This window comes from Sturnira hondurensis, unplaced genomic scaffold, assembly GCF_014824575.4.
Source record: "Sturnira hondurensis isolate 20B ecotype Veracruz unplaced genomic scaffold, ASM1482457v3 Scaffold0002640, whole genome shotgun sequence".
NCBI lineage: Eukaryota > Metazoa > Chordata > Mammalia > Chiroptera > Phyllostomidae > Sturnira > Sturnira hondurensis.
In genome coordinates this window covers 504,383-517,198 of record NW_028075271.1, presented here as the reverse complement: position 1 = coordinate 517,198, position 12,816 = coordinate 504,383, and the positions used below count along the sequence as shown (strand labels likewise).

Below are 12,816 nucleotides of genomic sequence, written 5' to 3'. Positions count from 1 at the left end.
CACCAGAGTGCACACGGGCCCACAGACATGGTGACTGACGAGCGCCGGCTCTGGCCTCCTCGGCAGCAACAGTGCAGATGGCACTGCCGGCCAGGCCGGGCTTTTAAGGGGCCCAGAGGGCACGGGTGTGTTCACGGGAAATGAGGCCGGTGCTCGGGGCCAGAAGCTACAAACTCTCGCCAGCTCCTGGGGGCACAAAGGGTAAACATTCCCGAATCCGAACTCGTCTCCCTGGTAGTAATGCTAGCCTCGGCCTGGGGCACTGGGTCCCCCACCTGCTCCTCACCCCGACAAGTGGCACTGAGGGAGGCCCTCGCCCCAGGAGTTGCCTGCCCCAAGGTGGGACGCCTCTACCCTGCGTTTTGTAGGAACCAGGGAAACAGGCCTCAGAAGAGAAACTTCTGCAGGTTCCTCCTCAGCCTGGTCTTGCTTAGCCAGAGAGATGCTGCCTGTCTGGGCTTAAAACTGGAAGGTTCCAAGCAAGAAAGCAAGGTGTTGGGAGTGAGTGATCACTGGGTTCTCCAGTGTGTGGACGCCGACAGGACGCTGACAGACCACGCCCGCACAGCCACCAAGGGTCCTGACCCACACACGCCGACGGGAGCAGAGGCCTCCACACAGGCCACCTCCCGCCGCAGCCTGGCCCCGACTGCGCAGTCAGTGCTGGCCGGGACAGTGGGGCTCCACGGTGCCCTGGCCCTTCGAGCTGTAGCCGGCCAGTCAGTCTGGCTCGGACCAAGGCAGCCGGCCTCCACGTACGGGGGGTCGACGCGTGGCCTGGAGCGAGTGCGGGAACGCCTCCAAGGACGGGAGCCGAGCTTGAGGTGCAGACAGGCCGCCCACAGCCTCCAGAGGGGACGATGAGAAGCGTCTCCACCGCAGCAGGCCAATGAGGACGCAGGGCTGTGGGCTGGGGAACTGGCCTGAGAGCACACCGCCTCCCGGGACTGAACTCGACCTTCAGGATGACCCGCCAGGACGGCTCTGCCCCCTGGGAGGGCTGACTGACCTTAAACTGGCCCACTGTCTCGAGCTTCTCCAAGTTGGGTACCAGCCGCACTCCATCTTCCAGAGTTTTGAGGAATTCTACTTGAAACGCCACCATTTCGGTCAGGTTTCCAAAGAGTACGTCAAGCTGGAAAAGGAAGAGGGATTCGATCCCTTTCACATTTCATTAGTTCAGAAACTGGACCTGCTTCTGATTTCAAAGTCCCGTGATCAATATGTATCAATTACGATCACAACCCCACCACCAAGGGATGGGGCGGCCCCTCCCCTCCGGGAACAACGATGTGACCTGTCATGGTTAAGTGAACCCTAACTGTTCGTGGGGGCTCTGCCCACCCCACGGGCCTCCCCAACAGGCCCGCCGCCCTGGGACCCTCCACATGAGGGTGACCCCCACAGTACCTCGTCAGGGGTTAGGAATGTCTCTTTCTGAAGGGGCCTGAGGTATCTCTCCACGAGGCAGTTCAAGTCCTGCAGGGGAGAGAGCGAGCGCCGGTGAGCATACCGCGCAAAGGCCTCCGAGGAACCTGGAGGCGCAGACAGGCACTGCCCTGTGTGTGTGGTTGCCCCCCTCCATCCAGCCTGGGAGCGGGAGGCCCCTCTGCCCACGGCTCTGCCCCTTGGCTCGCTACCACTGCGGAAACAGAGAACGTGGCCATGTGCCACTAGCACCGCATTGGTGAGAGCGGGCAGAGGGCCTGGCCGGGCCTGGAGTTACAGACCGACAGGACCGTTCAAAACAGGCCATCATGACGCGCAAGTAAGTTCCACAGTAGAATATACAGGCATTGCAGGCACTGGGACTGTTGGGAACTGACTACCCAGTCCTGCGTGTCACGTAAAAGCGCACCGTGGATTACATGGAAGTGACCGACACAGCAGGGTAACTGATGGTCAGAACCCGAGGGACAATACAAGGACACAGGCCCGACCCCCTTCTGCCTGGACTCGACCACACTTTGGAAGTAGCATGCCTCCCCAAGCTACAGTCAGTTTTCACGGTGGTGAGCACAGGAAACTGCTTATTCTAATGTCCTCATTTATCACTCATTGCACCATTTTCCACCCGAACCACTGCAAACTTCCTCCCGCCCTGCCCTGCGTGTCACAGGGAGTGGCCGTAGGAACTGCTGTGCCTCCCTGGCACCCGACAGGGAATGCCCGAGTTCCGGGTAACAGCCGCGCGGCCTGGAGAGACCAGCTCGGCCACCCAGAGGAACACACGGCAGCCGGCAGAGGGTGGGCGGCACGCTCACCTTCACGTAGGTGCGCTCTGTCTCCAGGAGCTCACAGATCACCTTGCGCAGCTTGTCAGCGTCCGTCAGCTGCCTCGTGGTGGCCGGCTGTGGCCCACTGGTGTCCTGGGGGGATGGGCTCGGGTCGCAGGGGTTCATCTCGTGGGGGCTATGGTGGCTCGCGGCCCCTGGTCCCACACTCTGTGGACGGAGCACAGGGCAAGGGTGGGGAGGGTGAGGCTGGCGCTCAGGGGGCACCGGTCTGGCATGCATCCTCCTCACAGGGTGCACCCACGTTCTCGAGTGGCCTCGGCTGAGCGTCATCTCTGCTGCTTCCAAAGGGGCCCCCCAGACAAGCGCCCCCCCGCCCAGCGCTGACACACACCCGCTCCCTGCACACAGGCACGGTCGGCTCCCTGTGCAGCAGAGGACACTACGAGGCCCAGAAAGGGCACACAGGTCCTCCAGGCAGCACAGCCAAGACAGAGCGCTCGGCGCGGGCCAGCCACCCGTGTGGGGCAGGGTTCTCTGCCAGGAGGCGAGATGCTCGCCCAGACGGAGACAGAAGAGACCCAGGGACATCGGCACATTTCACCCAAAAGACGGGGCGTGTGGATCACCAGACTCCCAGGCGGGGGTGTGCGTGCCCAGGCTGTCGTGATGGGACGACTCCACCAGCTGAGAGCCCCCCGGCTCTGCTGAAGCCGGCACAGCCAGCACCAAGGCCCTCCCTGAACAAGGACAGACGCCCACAGACACAGATGTGTGACTTCTCCCCCACCCACCACCACCTGAGCTGCTTCAAGGACAAACACCACTCCCCTCGCAGGCTCAGGGGGGTTGGTGGCAGGCCCTATTCCCTCCTGATGACCGTCTGGTCTGGAACATTGGGGCCCTGAAACAGCAAACTGTTCCCTGAGCACACAGGACGTGGACACCCAGGCCCCACGCCCCCACAAACCTCCCAGGGCCCAGCACCCCCTGCAGGCCAGACCCTCAGGGCTCTGCGAGTCACGCAGAGGCTATTCCGCAGCCCCAGCTCCCGTCCGCAGCAGTGCCCAAACGCACTGCCCGGTGTGTGAGGGCCCCCCCCCAACCCCCGGAGGCCAGCTGCCCGCCAGGACTGGCTGCTGTCCGGGTCCTCCTGCCTCAGTCGTCCTGGGCAAGAAGTGCCTCCCCCAGGGGCAGGCACAGGGCTGCGCCCCTCACCCACCTGCCCCGGAGCTGCCGCTGCGCCCAGAGGTGGGAGCCCAGGCTGGCGGTTTACGGGGCAGAGACGGGATCTGACCCTGATGTGACTTCCCCTCACGGGTTCGGCCCGGGCGGAGGGGCACCCGGGGTGAGGATGCCTGCCTGTGGTGGGGAGGGGCAGCCAGGACCCAAATCCGAAACCGTTCTCCGAAGCTCTGACCGCCCCTGCCCGTGGCACTTGCCCTTGTGCCCTAAGGAATCTCCTTCCGCCACCAAGGGCCCCACAGAGAAGTCCCCCTTCGGTGACGGGCCAAGGAGCATGCCCTCAGGCCGCACTGAACGTGCACGGGGTGTCCACACGGCTGCAAACAGTTCTACTCGGTTACATGAGGGTTTGCTGACGCAATCGCACCCTTAAATTCAGTTAAATACGGCCTCCCCGTGAAAAATGGGAAAGAGCAAGCGGACCCGTCGGCACAGGAACGCCCTCAGGTGCTCCGACGACCCGATGGCAACTCTCAAGGCCACTGCCCTACGGCACAGACACGAGCGGGACGAGAGCCTCACAGGAGAAGAGCCACGGACCCCGCCCTCCACGAGCCCGAGCTCAGGCTGCTGGGGGCCTGTGTGTGTGACAGCAGCCCCAGCCAGCGTGGCCCCGGCCGACCGGCTCGCAGACCCGGGCTCGGGGTCCAGCACCACCCACCACTGCCCGCGAGTGTGCACGTCAGCCTGCTGCCACCCCCGCCGCAGAGCCCACAGGGCCACGGTGCACCTTTACGGTGCCAGCGTCAGCCAGGCGACATCCTGTCTCCCACCTCCCACCCCCCAAGAAAAGGCACAGCTCCAACCTTGCTGTTCAGACCAAGCCACAGGCAGGACTTTCCAAAGACCCCACCCCCTCTGGCCTCCCCGTTCCCACCCCACCGGGGAGAGTCCCAGAAAGTGGGGCGCGTTTCTAGGTTTCCGTTGCCTCTGTTCCACCATGAATGCCTTCAGGTCTCCATTTCAGGGTGGCGCGCAGGAAGAGTCTGCCCCCCTCGGTCTGAACCAGGCCCAGGGAGGTCCAGTGAGGGCAGGTGAGCGGAGCCTCTGTCACTCTGACCCTCCCCTCCCCCAGCTCCTGAAAGAGGCCAGGCAATCGCTTCAGTGCCCCAGGCTCCCCCTCCTCCCAGGACAGGGCCCCAGGCTGAGGGCCACGCTGCGGGGTGCAGTGTCCTGCTGGCAGCACCGTCTCTGGGGACGCGCGGGCTGATCACAAGGAACAGAGTCCAAACAGGTGCAACCTTCTTACTGTGGGTTACAAGCTCTCTAAGTGGAAAACTAAAACACTCGGAGTCACAGTCATAATGCATGTTGCGTTGAAGGGTGTTTATTTTCAAGGCTCTTAATAAAGTTTTGCTTGTAAACAACTTAAAAAGGCATCATCAAGAATTTTGTTTTACTAAAATATCACCCCCAAAACTCCTTAGCAGGAAGCAAAATAAGCAGGTCTGCTTTAGAATGCATCTAGGGAGTTACATATTTCGGCAGCTCCTGAGTCACTCTGTCCCCACTACCAGCCACCCCCACCCGGCTCCAGGGTCTTGGGGCTGTCAGAGGGGCCAGAGCAACCTAAAACCCCAACAGTGTGAGGACCACGACTCCAACCCTGAGGGCTGCCGGGTGTCCCCATCACCCCACACCCAGCATGGGAGCCAGACGCACCCAGACAGGGCGCTGCCCAAGGGAGGTTCTCAAGGGACCCCGAAAGCCAAGGACTGGAGGGGCAGAGCCCAGGCTCCCCCCAGCGGGGGAGGACCCTGTGGCAGGACTGGGGTCATCATCCTGGGAACAGAGAAGCCCAGCCCTCAGAGCTGTCCCAGGTCAAGACTAAGAATAACCCAGGGACAGGCAGAGAAGGGAGCAGTGGGGGGCGGGGGGGGGCATGGTTTGCAAGGCCACCTTCTCCCTGAGATGAAGAGGAAGCTCAGGCCGCCCTGAAAGGCCCTGTGGACCAGCTGCAGCTCTCGGGGCAGCGCCCCCGCGGCAGACTCGCCTGCAGGGGGCTCGGAGTTTCAGAACTGCCCCTTTGAGGCCCAACAATCAAACACACCCCCCTCCCCCACCGCACACTTCAAGGAGCCAGCGCGACCTAAAATCCGACAGCCTTCCCTTAGGCCTTTGGGAAGACACCCGCAGGCACTCGGGGCCTCTCAGAGCCCACAGGACGCAGTGCTGGGCAGGTGTCCTTTGAAAAGGACTTTGCAGAGAAGTGTCCAGGGACAAAAGCACTCAGATAAACGAGCCACACTCACTGTCAGTATCCCCGCTGCCCCAAGTGACATGGAGTCTGACAGCTGACAGGCTCTGATGGGGACGTGGAACGACTGAAAGGCCTGACTGGACCCCATCGAAGTGCTCCCCACCGCCCACCCACCCAGGTTCCTCACGGGGGTCCAGTCCCACTGCGGGGAGCGGTGTGGGCGGAGCTGGTCATCCCCAGGGGCCGTGAACTCCACCCCTGAGAGACCCCTCCCAACCCACCTGCTGCTCGGGGTCCTGCCCCAGAGTGAGAGCCACCCAGCTCCCTGGGGGCAGGCACAGCCCTCCCTCGAGAAATGCCTGCAGCCCCTGGAACCCCCAGAGGAGGCGGAGACAGGGGACGCCACCCTGCGGGTAACACATTCATCTCAACAACAGAAAGACAGGGAAGTGCGAACAGCAGTCTAAAAAAACACACACCTTTCAGCCGTCAAGAAAGAAAATACCAGTACTCCTGTATGCTGACTGCACCCCACCCCCGCGCCAAACTGCACTCTCCCCCTACCCGGCTCCAGAGGCACAAAAACAAGGAGAAACAGGACACCCCAAATCACCCTCCCCCGTATCGGGAAGCGAACGCAGCCTGACAGCTCTCGAATGTGCTCACCAGGCAAAGGGACCCGCCGCCAGGGGCCCCGGCCCCGGGGTCCACCCTGGTCTTGCGCTTTATCTTCCACAGAGCGGCCATCTCAGAAGCACGTCCCCCCGTAGGTCCCACCTGCCCCACTCAGCGCAGAAGCTGAAGGAGACCCCTAACAGGCTCCGCGGGCACTGCCGACACCTTCCCGCTCCCCAGAGGGGCCGCTCCCAGGGAGCTGGCCCTGCCCCGGCAGGACGCTCGGCCGCATCGCCCGAGGACAGGACACATGGGGACCGGGCAGCCCCAGCAGCTCCAGGGCAGCCGGCGCCCTTGCTGAGGTGTCCAAGGCCAAACCTCGAACAGGAGCTGCAACCTGACGGCACCTGGCCAGCCGGCCAGAGTTCCAGATCGGAAGGACCGAGAGGCAGAACATAAAGGCAGCGCAGACACGCCCGCGCCTGACGAGCCTGCGGGGCGGGCGTAGTCAGCTGACCAGCCAGCGCACCTTCCCACACCGCTCACCTCCAGTGGCCCCTGCCGAGCCGGGAGCAGCTCCCGGGTGTCTTCCTCAACAGCTTCTGTTCTCACACTTTGCACTAACGCTGTTGCTCCCAGAGCAGGCGTTTCCGACACAGTCACAATTGGGATTAAAGGAAAAGACGGTTTTCAGATAGAAAATGTTCTGAAAATTACTCTGACACGTTTGCTCCGCGCAAACAACATCTCAGGCACCACCGGGCCTGGGGGCGGCACCAACTGCACCTCCGGCACCCCGTCCAGAGCCAGGCCACCCGGACGAAAAGCAGCAACCAGGAACATCCGCGCAGGGTCCTTTGAGGTTCTCCCCCCAGTTGTGGACGAGGGGGGCGAGGGGATGGAGGCCACCCACAAAGGGAAAGGCCCGCCGGCCCCCCGTGGTGTGCAGGCCCCGCCCCCAGGATGTGGCATTCCTGTCCCCCACCTCTCCAGAAGCCCTCGGCCAACTGGTGCAACCCCTCCCACCAAGGCCGCGCAGCGCAAAAGCTGCTACCAAGAAATGGAAACCATGGAACCAACCCAGCACGCACTCTCTTCATCCTGCCCAATTATTTCTGAAAACAGTTCACTGAGGAAAAACAGCAAAATGTCCCCCCATCAACAGCCGTCAGATATTTTGCCAAAGTGAAAAATGAGTATTTGTTTTACTTCATTTACATGTTTGTTTGTTTATTCACTCATTTGCGCATTTCAGCACCCAGCCTGCTGCATCCAAAACCATCCTTCCCCACTTGGGCTCCTTCCAACGCAAAAGTTTCACTTCGTTCTTGAGAAAAAACACACCCTGATGTCAGAGACGCAGTAACAAAATAACCTGAATCAAGAAACCTGAGATACATACTGGCTCTGACTTTAAACCATAAGGAAGACCCAGGAAGCTTAGGCCTCCGGGAGTCCCTACAAGGGCACCAGTGAGCACACACCTCAACTGGCTTGCACCAGTCTATTCCTTCCTTCCCTTTGGGAACCTGCCGCTAAACACCAGGCCACAACCCTGGAGCAGGTGGGGGGAGGCGGTGTCAGGCAGAGCCGCTCACAAGCTAGGCCTGGTTTACCCCCTCAGGGCTGGGTGGCCTTCAGTAAGTTTCTTAACCTCTCTGTTCCTGCGTGTGAGCAACAGCAGCTATCTCTGGTCTGGTCTCTCTGGAGGCGGGGCAGTTGGGAGGGCCGGCGGGGCTGACAAGGAGCAGCAGCCAATCCAGTAACAGCTCGCCCAGCAGGACACCCACAACTAACCCACAGCAGGGCCCTCCCTCCGAGACTCACTCGCTGAGTCTGCGGTTTTTCCTTCTGAATGTCCTAAGCAAAAACCCCAACTCCCAAAAGGCTGTTTTCAGTCAGGAACCTGGGTCACGAGACACTAGTTCAAACACAGAAGAGGAGCTCTGAATCAGACCAAACGGGGAGCGTTTCCAGGAGCAGCTTCCCACAGCGCGCCCAGCCCCAGGAAGGGACCTGAAGCGGCTGCCCTCGGGTGTGTCCCCACAGTGACCGCAGCGAAACGCCCTCCCCTGCGCCCCATCTGCAGCAGGCGAGCTTTTAGGGCCTCGCAGCCCGGCAGGGGGAGGGGGGGCGGACCACGAACCCCAGGCAGACAGACATCACCCCCCGGGTCAAGGCCCCTGTACTCCCTGCCCCTCCCCAGGAAGGGACCTCAGCACACAGCCAGGTAGAAACACCCCGAGTTGAGAACATTCAGTAAGTAGAGGGTCAGAAAGAGGAGAAACAGCCCTGTTCCTAAACCAAACTAGAAATTCAGATTTAACGCTTTAAGTCTCAATAGCAAAAACACCAAATAAACACCGTTCAATACACCTTCAGTCTGGAAATTAACTGTTTCCATGGAGGGCCGCTGACCCTCCCCCACAAAACCCGCGATGGAGAGTGAAGGGCCACAGGTCAAAAACCTGACCAAGTTTTTGTTGGTTCACTGGGTCCTCCTGGGGACGGGCTTAACTGAGAGCCGCGCCGCCCCAGCCGCCCCAGGCAGCTTCCACCCGCTTCCAGACGCGCTGCACCTGTGCTTAGGCAGGAGGCCCCCGGGGAGGAGGAGCCCGCGCTGGGGAGACTGAAGGACCCCGGGAGCGCGGACGCGCAGGCTCTGAAACAAGGGTTCACGTCTGGGCGGCGCCCCCACCTTGAGTGTGTCACCGGACCTGCCACCCCTCCCATGACGGGGCATGGGCGAGAACCACCCTGGTGCTGAAGGGGGCGACTGGCAGGCACCCGAGAGAAGAGCAGGAGGCAGGGCGGTCTGTCCAGCACTGTCGACTGTCCCAGAGGAGCCTGGAGGCACAGGGCCACTCTGGCTGGGGAGGGGTCTTTCTCGGGCACAGGGGTCGGGGTGTGGAGACAGTGAACTGGAGACAGGATGAGAAGAGGCTTCTCCACGCACTTGCGGGGGACGGGGGGGTAAAAGCTCAAGGAACTGGGGACAAAGCTGCTGCCCGAAGGGCGGGGGGGCTGTTCCCAGGGTGCTGAGCCACAGACACACTCTCCCTCCACACGAAGACGCGCACCGTCCCCAGGAGCTGGGCCCACACGCCTCGGGGACCCTCACAGAGACATGAGGCCTGCTGAGTGGCTGAGAGGCCATGTCACCACCCGTGAGCAGAGGGACGCAGGCTCCCACTCGGGGACAGGACTCCCTCCCACCTGTGCTTCTGTGGGCGAGGCTGCCACTTGGATTTCCCACCTGGCTCGGCCGCACGTTACAAGCGAAACCGCTGAGGCCGTGGGGAGCTTGAGTCACAGGTGCAGCAACGGTGCCGAGTCTGGGGGCTGAGACGCTGAGGTGGGAACGGAAACCGCTCACCTTGCTGCTGTGGTCTGTGTCGTCGGAGGACTCGGGGTCCAGCGCCTCCGTCTCCTCGGGGGCCGTCTCAGCGCTGCTGCCTTGCCTGCCGTACAGCCCATGCCCTGCGGGAGGGAAGGAGGCGAAGGTGAGGCCATCACGGGAGGGCGGCACCCCCAGCCCACCCTGGGGGCGGGGCGGGGGGACCGCACCCACTGCACTGGCGTGGCCACGCCCTCTGAGCTCAGGCTTTAGCATCTTGCCTCGACGTCAGTTTTCCTTGCGTTTACTGTTACTACTAATCTCGTTATTTTATAAAGCAGCACATCTCTATTACACATCACACACAGTAACAGTTATGCTAGCCCCGTAAAACCCCCATGCAGAAGCTCCGACCCTGAACGCACTGCATCTGGAGGTGGACCAGGCCCACCAACACCCAGGGCAGCTCTGGCGTCTGCATGTGCCCAGCCTGGCACCGCCTGCTGGTGACCCCGCCGCGCCCACACACAGGAGGAGACAGCATCACTTTGCCCTGCAGGGCTTCCCAGGGCTGAAGACCGTCTGACCCGGGGGGGTCCACATACACAGACTCAGACCAGGCAGGTGTGGGGTCGGACCCGACACCCAGCCTTTCTTACTCGCTCCCCAATGGCCCTGACGGTACCGCAAGACCGCGGGCTGCGCTGGAGTGGCCGCTCCAGCCGCCTGGCAGACACTGGCCCTCCAAACAGGCGGACACAGGGTCCCCTGACCTAGGGCGCTGTCACTGTGCAGGAGAGAGACAGGAAGGCAGCAGCACTGTGGCCAGAACTAAGTTCACACAAGAGCAAAAGGCCCAAACCCCGGGGCCAGCTGGACAGACCAGGAAGCCCCGGCGCCCTCCTGCTGGCTGAGAAGCAGCAGACGGGTGGGGACCAGAGCTGCTCGCCGGGACGGCCTCCCCCGGTGGGAATGCGGGCCATCTGATAAACAGCAGGGACATGAACCTGGACCCCAGCCCCCAGCGCCCACCAAGCCAGTGCCAGGGCGGGGCTGCCCCGATGCACATCTCTCAGAGGAAGCGGCAGATACCAGCACTTGCTGCCGGGGACACGGGGGCTGAAGACACAAGGCGCACATGCCATGTGGGGCAGAAGGTCAAGGTCACCAAAATGGAACCTTCCCTTTGCCAAAAGGATGCACGAATGGAGAAAACACACTCCAGGCTGAGAAGTCACCGTCCACACATCTAAGCCGCAAAATGCCGCAGGACATGGAGCTCCTGGGACTCGCGGGCTCCCGTCGCCAAGCACCCAGGCCTCTGCCCCATCGCGCCTGCTACTGAGGTAGAGGTTGCCCAGATGAGAGAAAGGGCTGGCCATGGAGGTGGGGAGCGGGGAGGAGAGGGGTGTCCACCAGACGACAGGGCCCCTGCCCTCCCCCACCCAGCCCCGCTCTGGCCAACAGGACATGAGGGGAGACATGGGAATTCTGAGCTCAGGCCCCAAGCCACCTTGCAGTTTCTGGTCCTGTCCGAGGAGCCCTGAGCCCACCCCAAAGAACCCCTAGCTCACAGGTGAGACCACAAGGACAGAGGGGAACAGGCGCTCCATGAGGCCACCATCACCAGCCCACTTGTCACAGCAATATGAGAGACCCCTGGCAAGGCCAGTGGGGCAGCACCACCCTGAGGGCCCAGCGTAACCAGTGAGCGCAGGAAGGGTCGGGGGAGGGGGCTCATGACCCAGGAGGGACCAGGAACCGGAGGGCCGCAAAGGAGACACAGCCAAGGCAGCAGCTGGGCAGGAAAGGGGGCTCAGGGAGTAGGACCTGCCCTCTCACCACCTGGCCGCAGTCCTCAGGGAGCACCCAGCTGCTCAAGTCTGGGGGGTGACCCCCTCCCCCAAGAGTCCTTCCCAACAGGAGACTGGCCTCCAGCAACAGACATTGCAGCTGTGGCCACAGCCCTCAAATGGTCCTGCCCACCGAGCACCAGCCAGACAGCCCTCCTGACAGTGCGAGGAGGGGGACCGAGGGCCAGGCGGAGATGGGACGGAAGAAGGGCCGCCGGGGTCAGCGGATGGGGGGGGCAGCCCGGAGTGGGGCAGGGACCAGACTGGACAAGCGGGAAAGGCAGCCCTGGAGGGGCCAGCCTCTGGGGACCCTCGGGCCACCACCGCACGGCCACAAAGAACGCTGGCTCCAGGGGCGGGGCGGGCACAGTTCTGCTTTCCCGGTGGCTTCGCATGGTGACGTGTTCCTGCGACTGAGAGCTCCTCTGCCGCAGGCATGGGGACAGACGGCGAGACACGGGGCGAGGGACACGTCAGCCCAGTTCACAAGGAGCACGCGCCAGCCCCAGGGACTCGCACTGCGAGGAGGGGCTGAACGCACCTCGGCCCGAGGAGGCGGCGAGCAGCGCCCCACGACTGAGCAGGAGCAGGGGCTGCCGAACCCTCCACAGGAAAACCGGTCTGATGTCGCTCCCCTTGAGGACCCCATGGACCCCCAAGTCTAGGCCTCTGTGAGGACACACGACCGAGCCCCGGGGCCTGGACAGGGCACCGCAGCCACACGGACACGCCCCAGGGAGCCCCTCTGCCCGGGGCTGGGCCTGCATGTGTGGTGCAGGTGGCTGCCACAGGCACGAGGATTCCCCAGAAACCCAGGTGGGGTGGGAGAGCGGGCCGGACGCCCCGCCCCCACCCCCGGCGAAGCTGAGAAACAAAGACAAAACCACCACAGGGAGGTGGAGAACCACCTGGAGGGTGACCCCCACGCCGTGAAAGGGAAGGGAGGGTGCTCTGTTAGCTTGGGAAACAGACAGTTCCGTCCGGCCACACTTCACAGAACCTCGGTGTTGCTCCGCCACGGAGAAGACTCGCAATCCTCGGGAGCCACAGGCACGACCCGCAATCCTGCTGGCTTGTAATGAACGTCAACCAAGAGAGGGACCCTCAATCTTCCTCTTCAGAAGCAGAGAAACGGAGGCCCCTCATCTCGACACAGCGTGTCTCCACCCCACGCCAGACTGTAACTCCTGGGAGCAGGCACCAGGCTCGAGCCACAGTGCTGGATGCTGACTGGTCGGCAGAACCCAGGGGCAATGGCGCCGCCCTGTCCCCACAGAGGCCAGCCGGGCAGGAGCGCGGCTGGGGGGCTTGAAATCTAAGGCTGCCCGGGGC

General features: G+C 62.7%; 1 protein-coding gene across 4 annotated transcripts in view; it reads right to left on the bottom strand.

Annotated features, from left to right (window-relative positions):
- The window catches only part of TIAM1 (TIAM Rac1 associated GEF 1), a 179,575-nt gene that overhangs the window by 17,702 nt on the left and 149,057 nt on the right, over positions 1-12,816 (bottom strand). For all 4 annotated transcript variants that reach the window (XM_037040559.1, XM_037040561.1, XM_037040560.1 and 1 more), the window contains 4 exons: positions 9,671-9,774; positions 2,265-2,444; positions 1,411-1,479; positions 1,010-1,135 (listed from right to left, as the gene is read on the bottom strand). In XM_037040559.1, the coding sequence (XP_036896454.1) occupies positions 1,010-1,135; positions 1,411-1,479; positions 2,265-2,444; positions 9,671-9,774 (479 nt within the window). The remainder of the gene's footprint in view (positions 1-1,009; positions 1,136-1,410; positions 1,480-2,264; positions 2,445-9,670; positions 9,775-12,816) is intronic.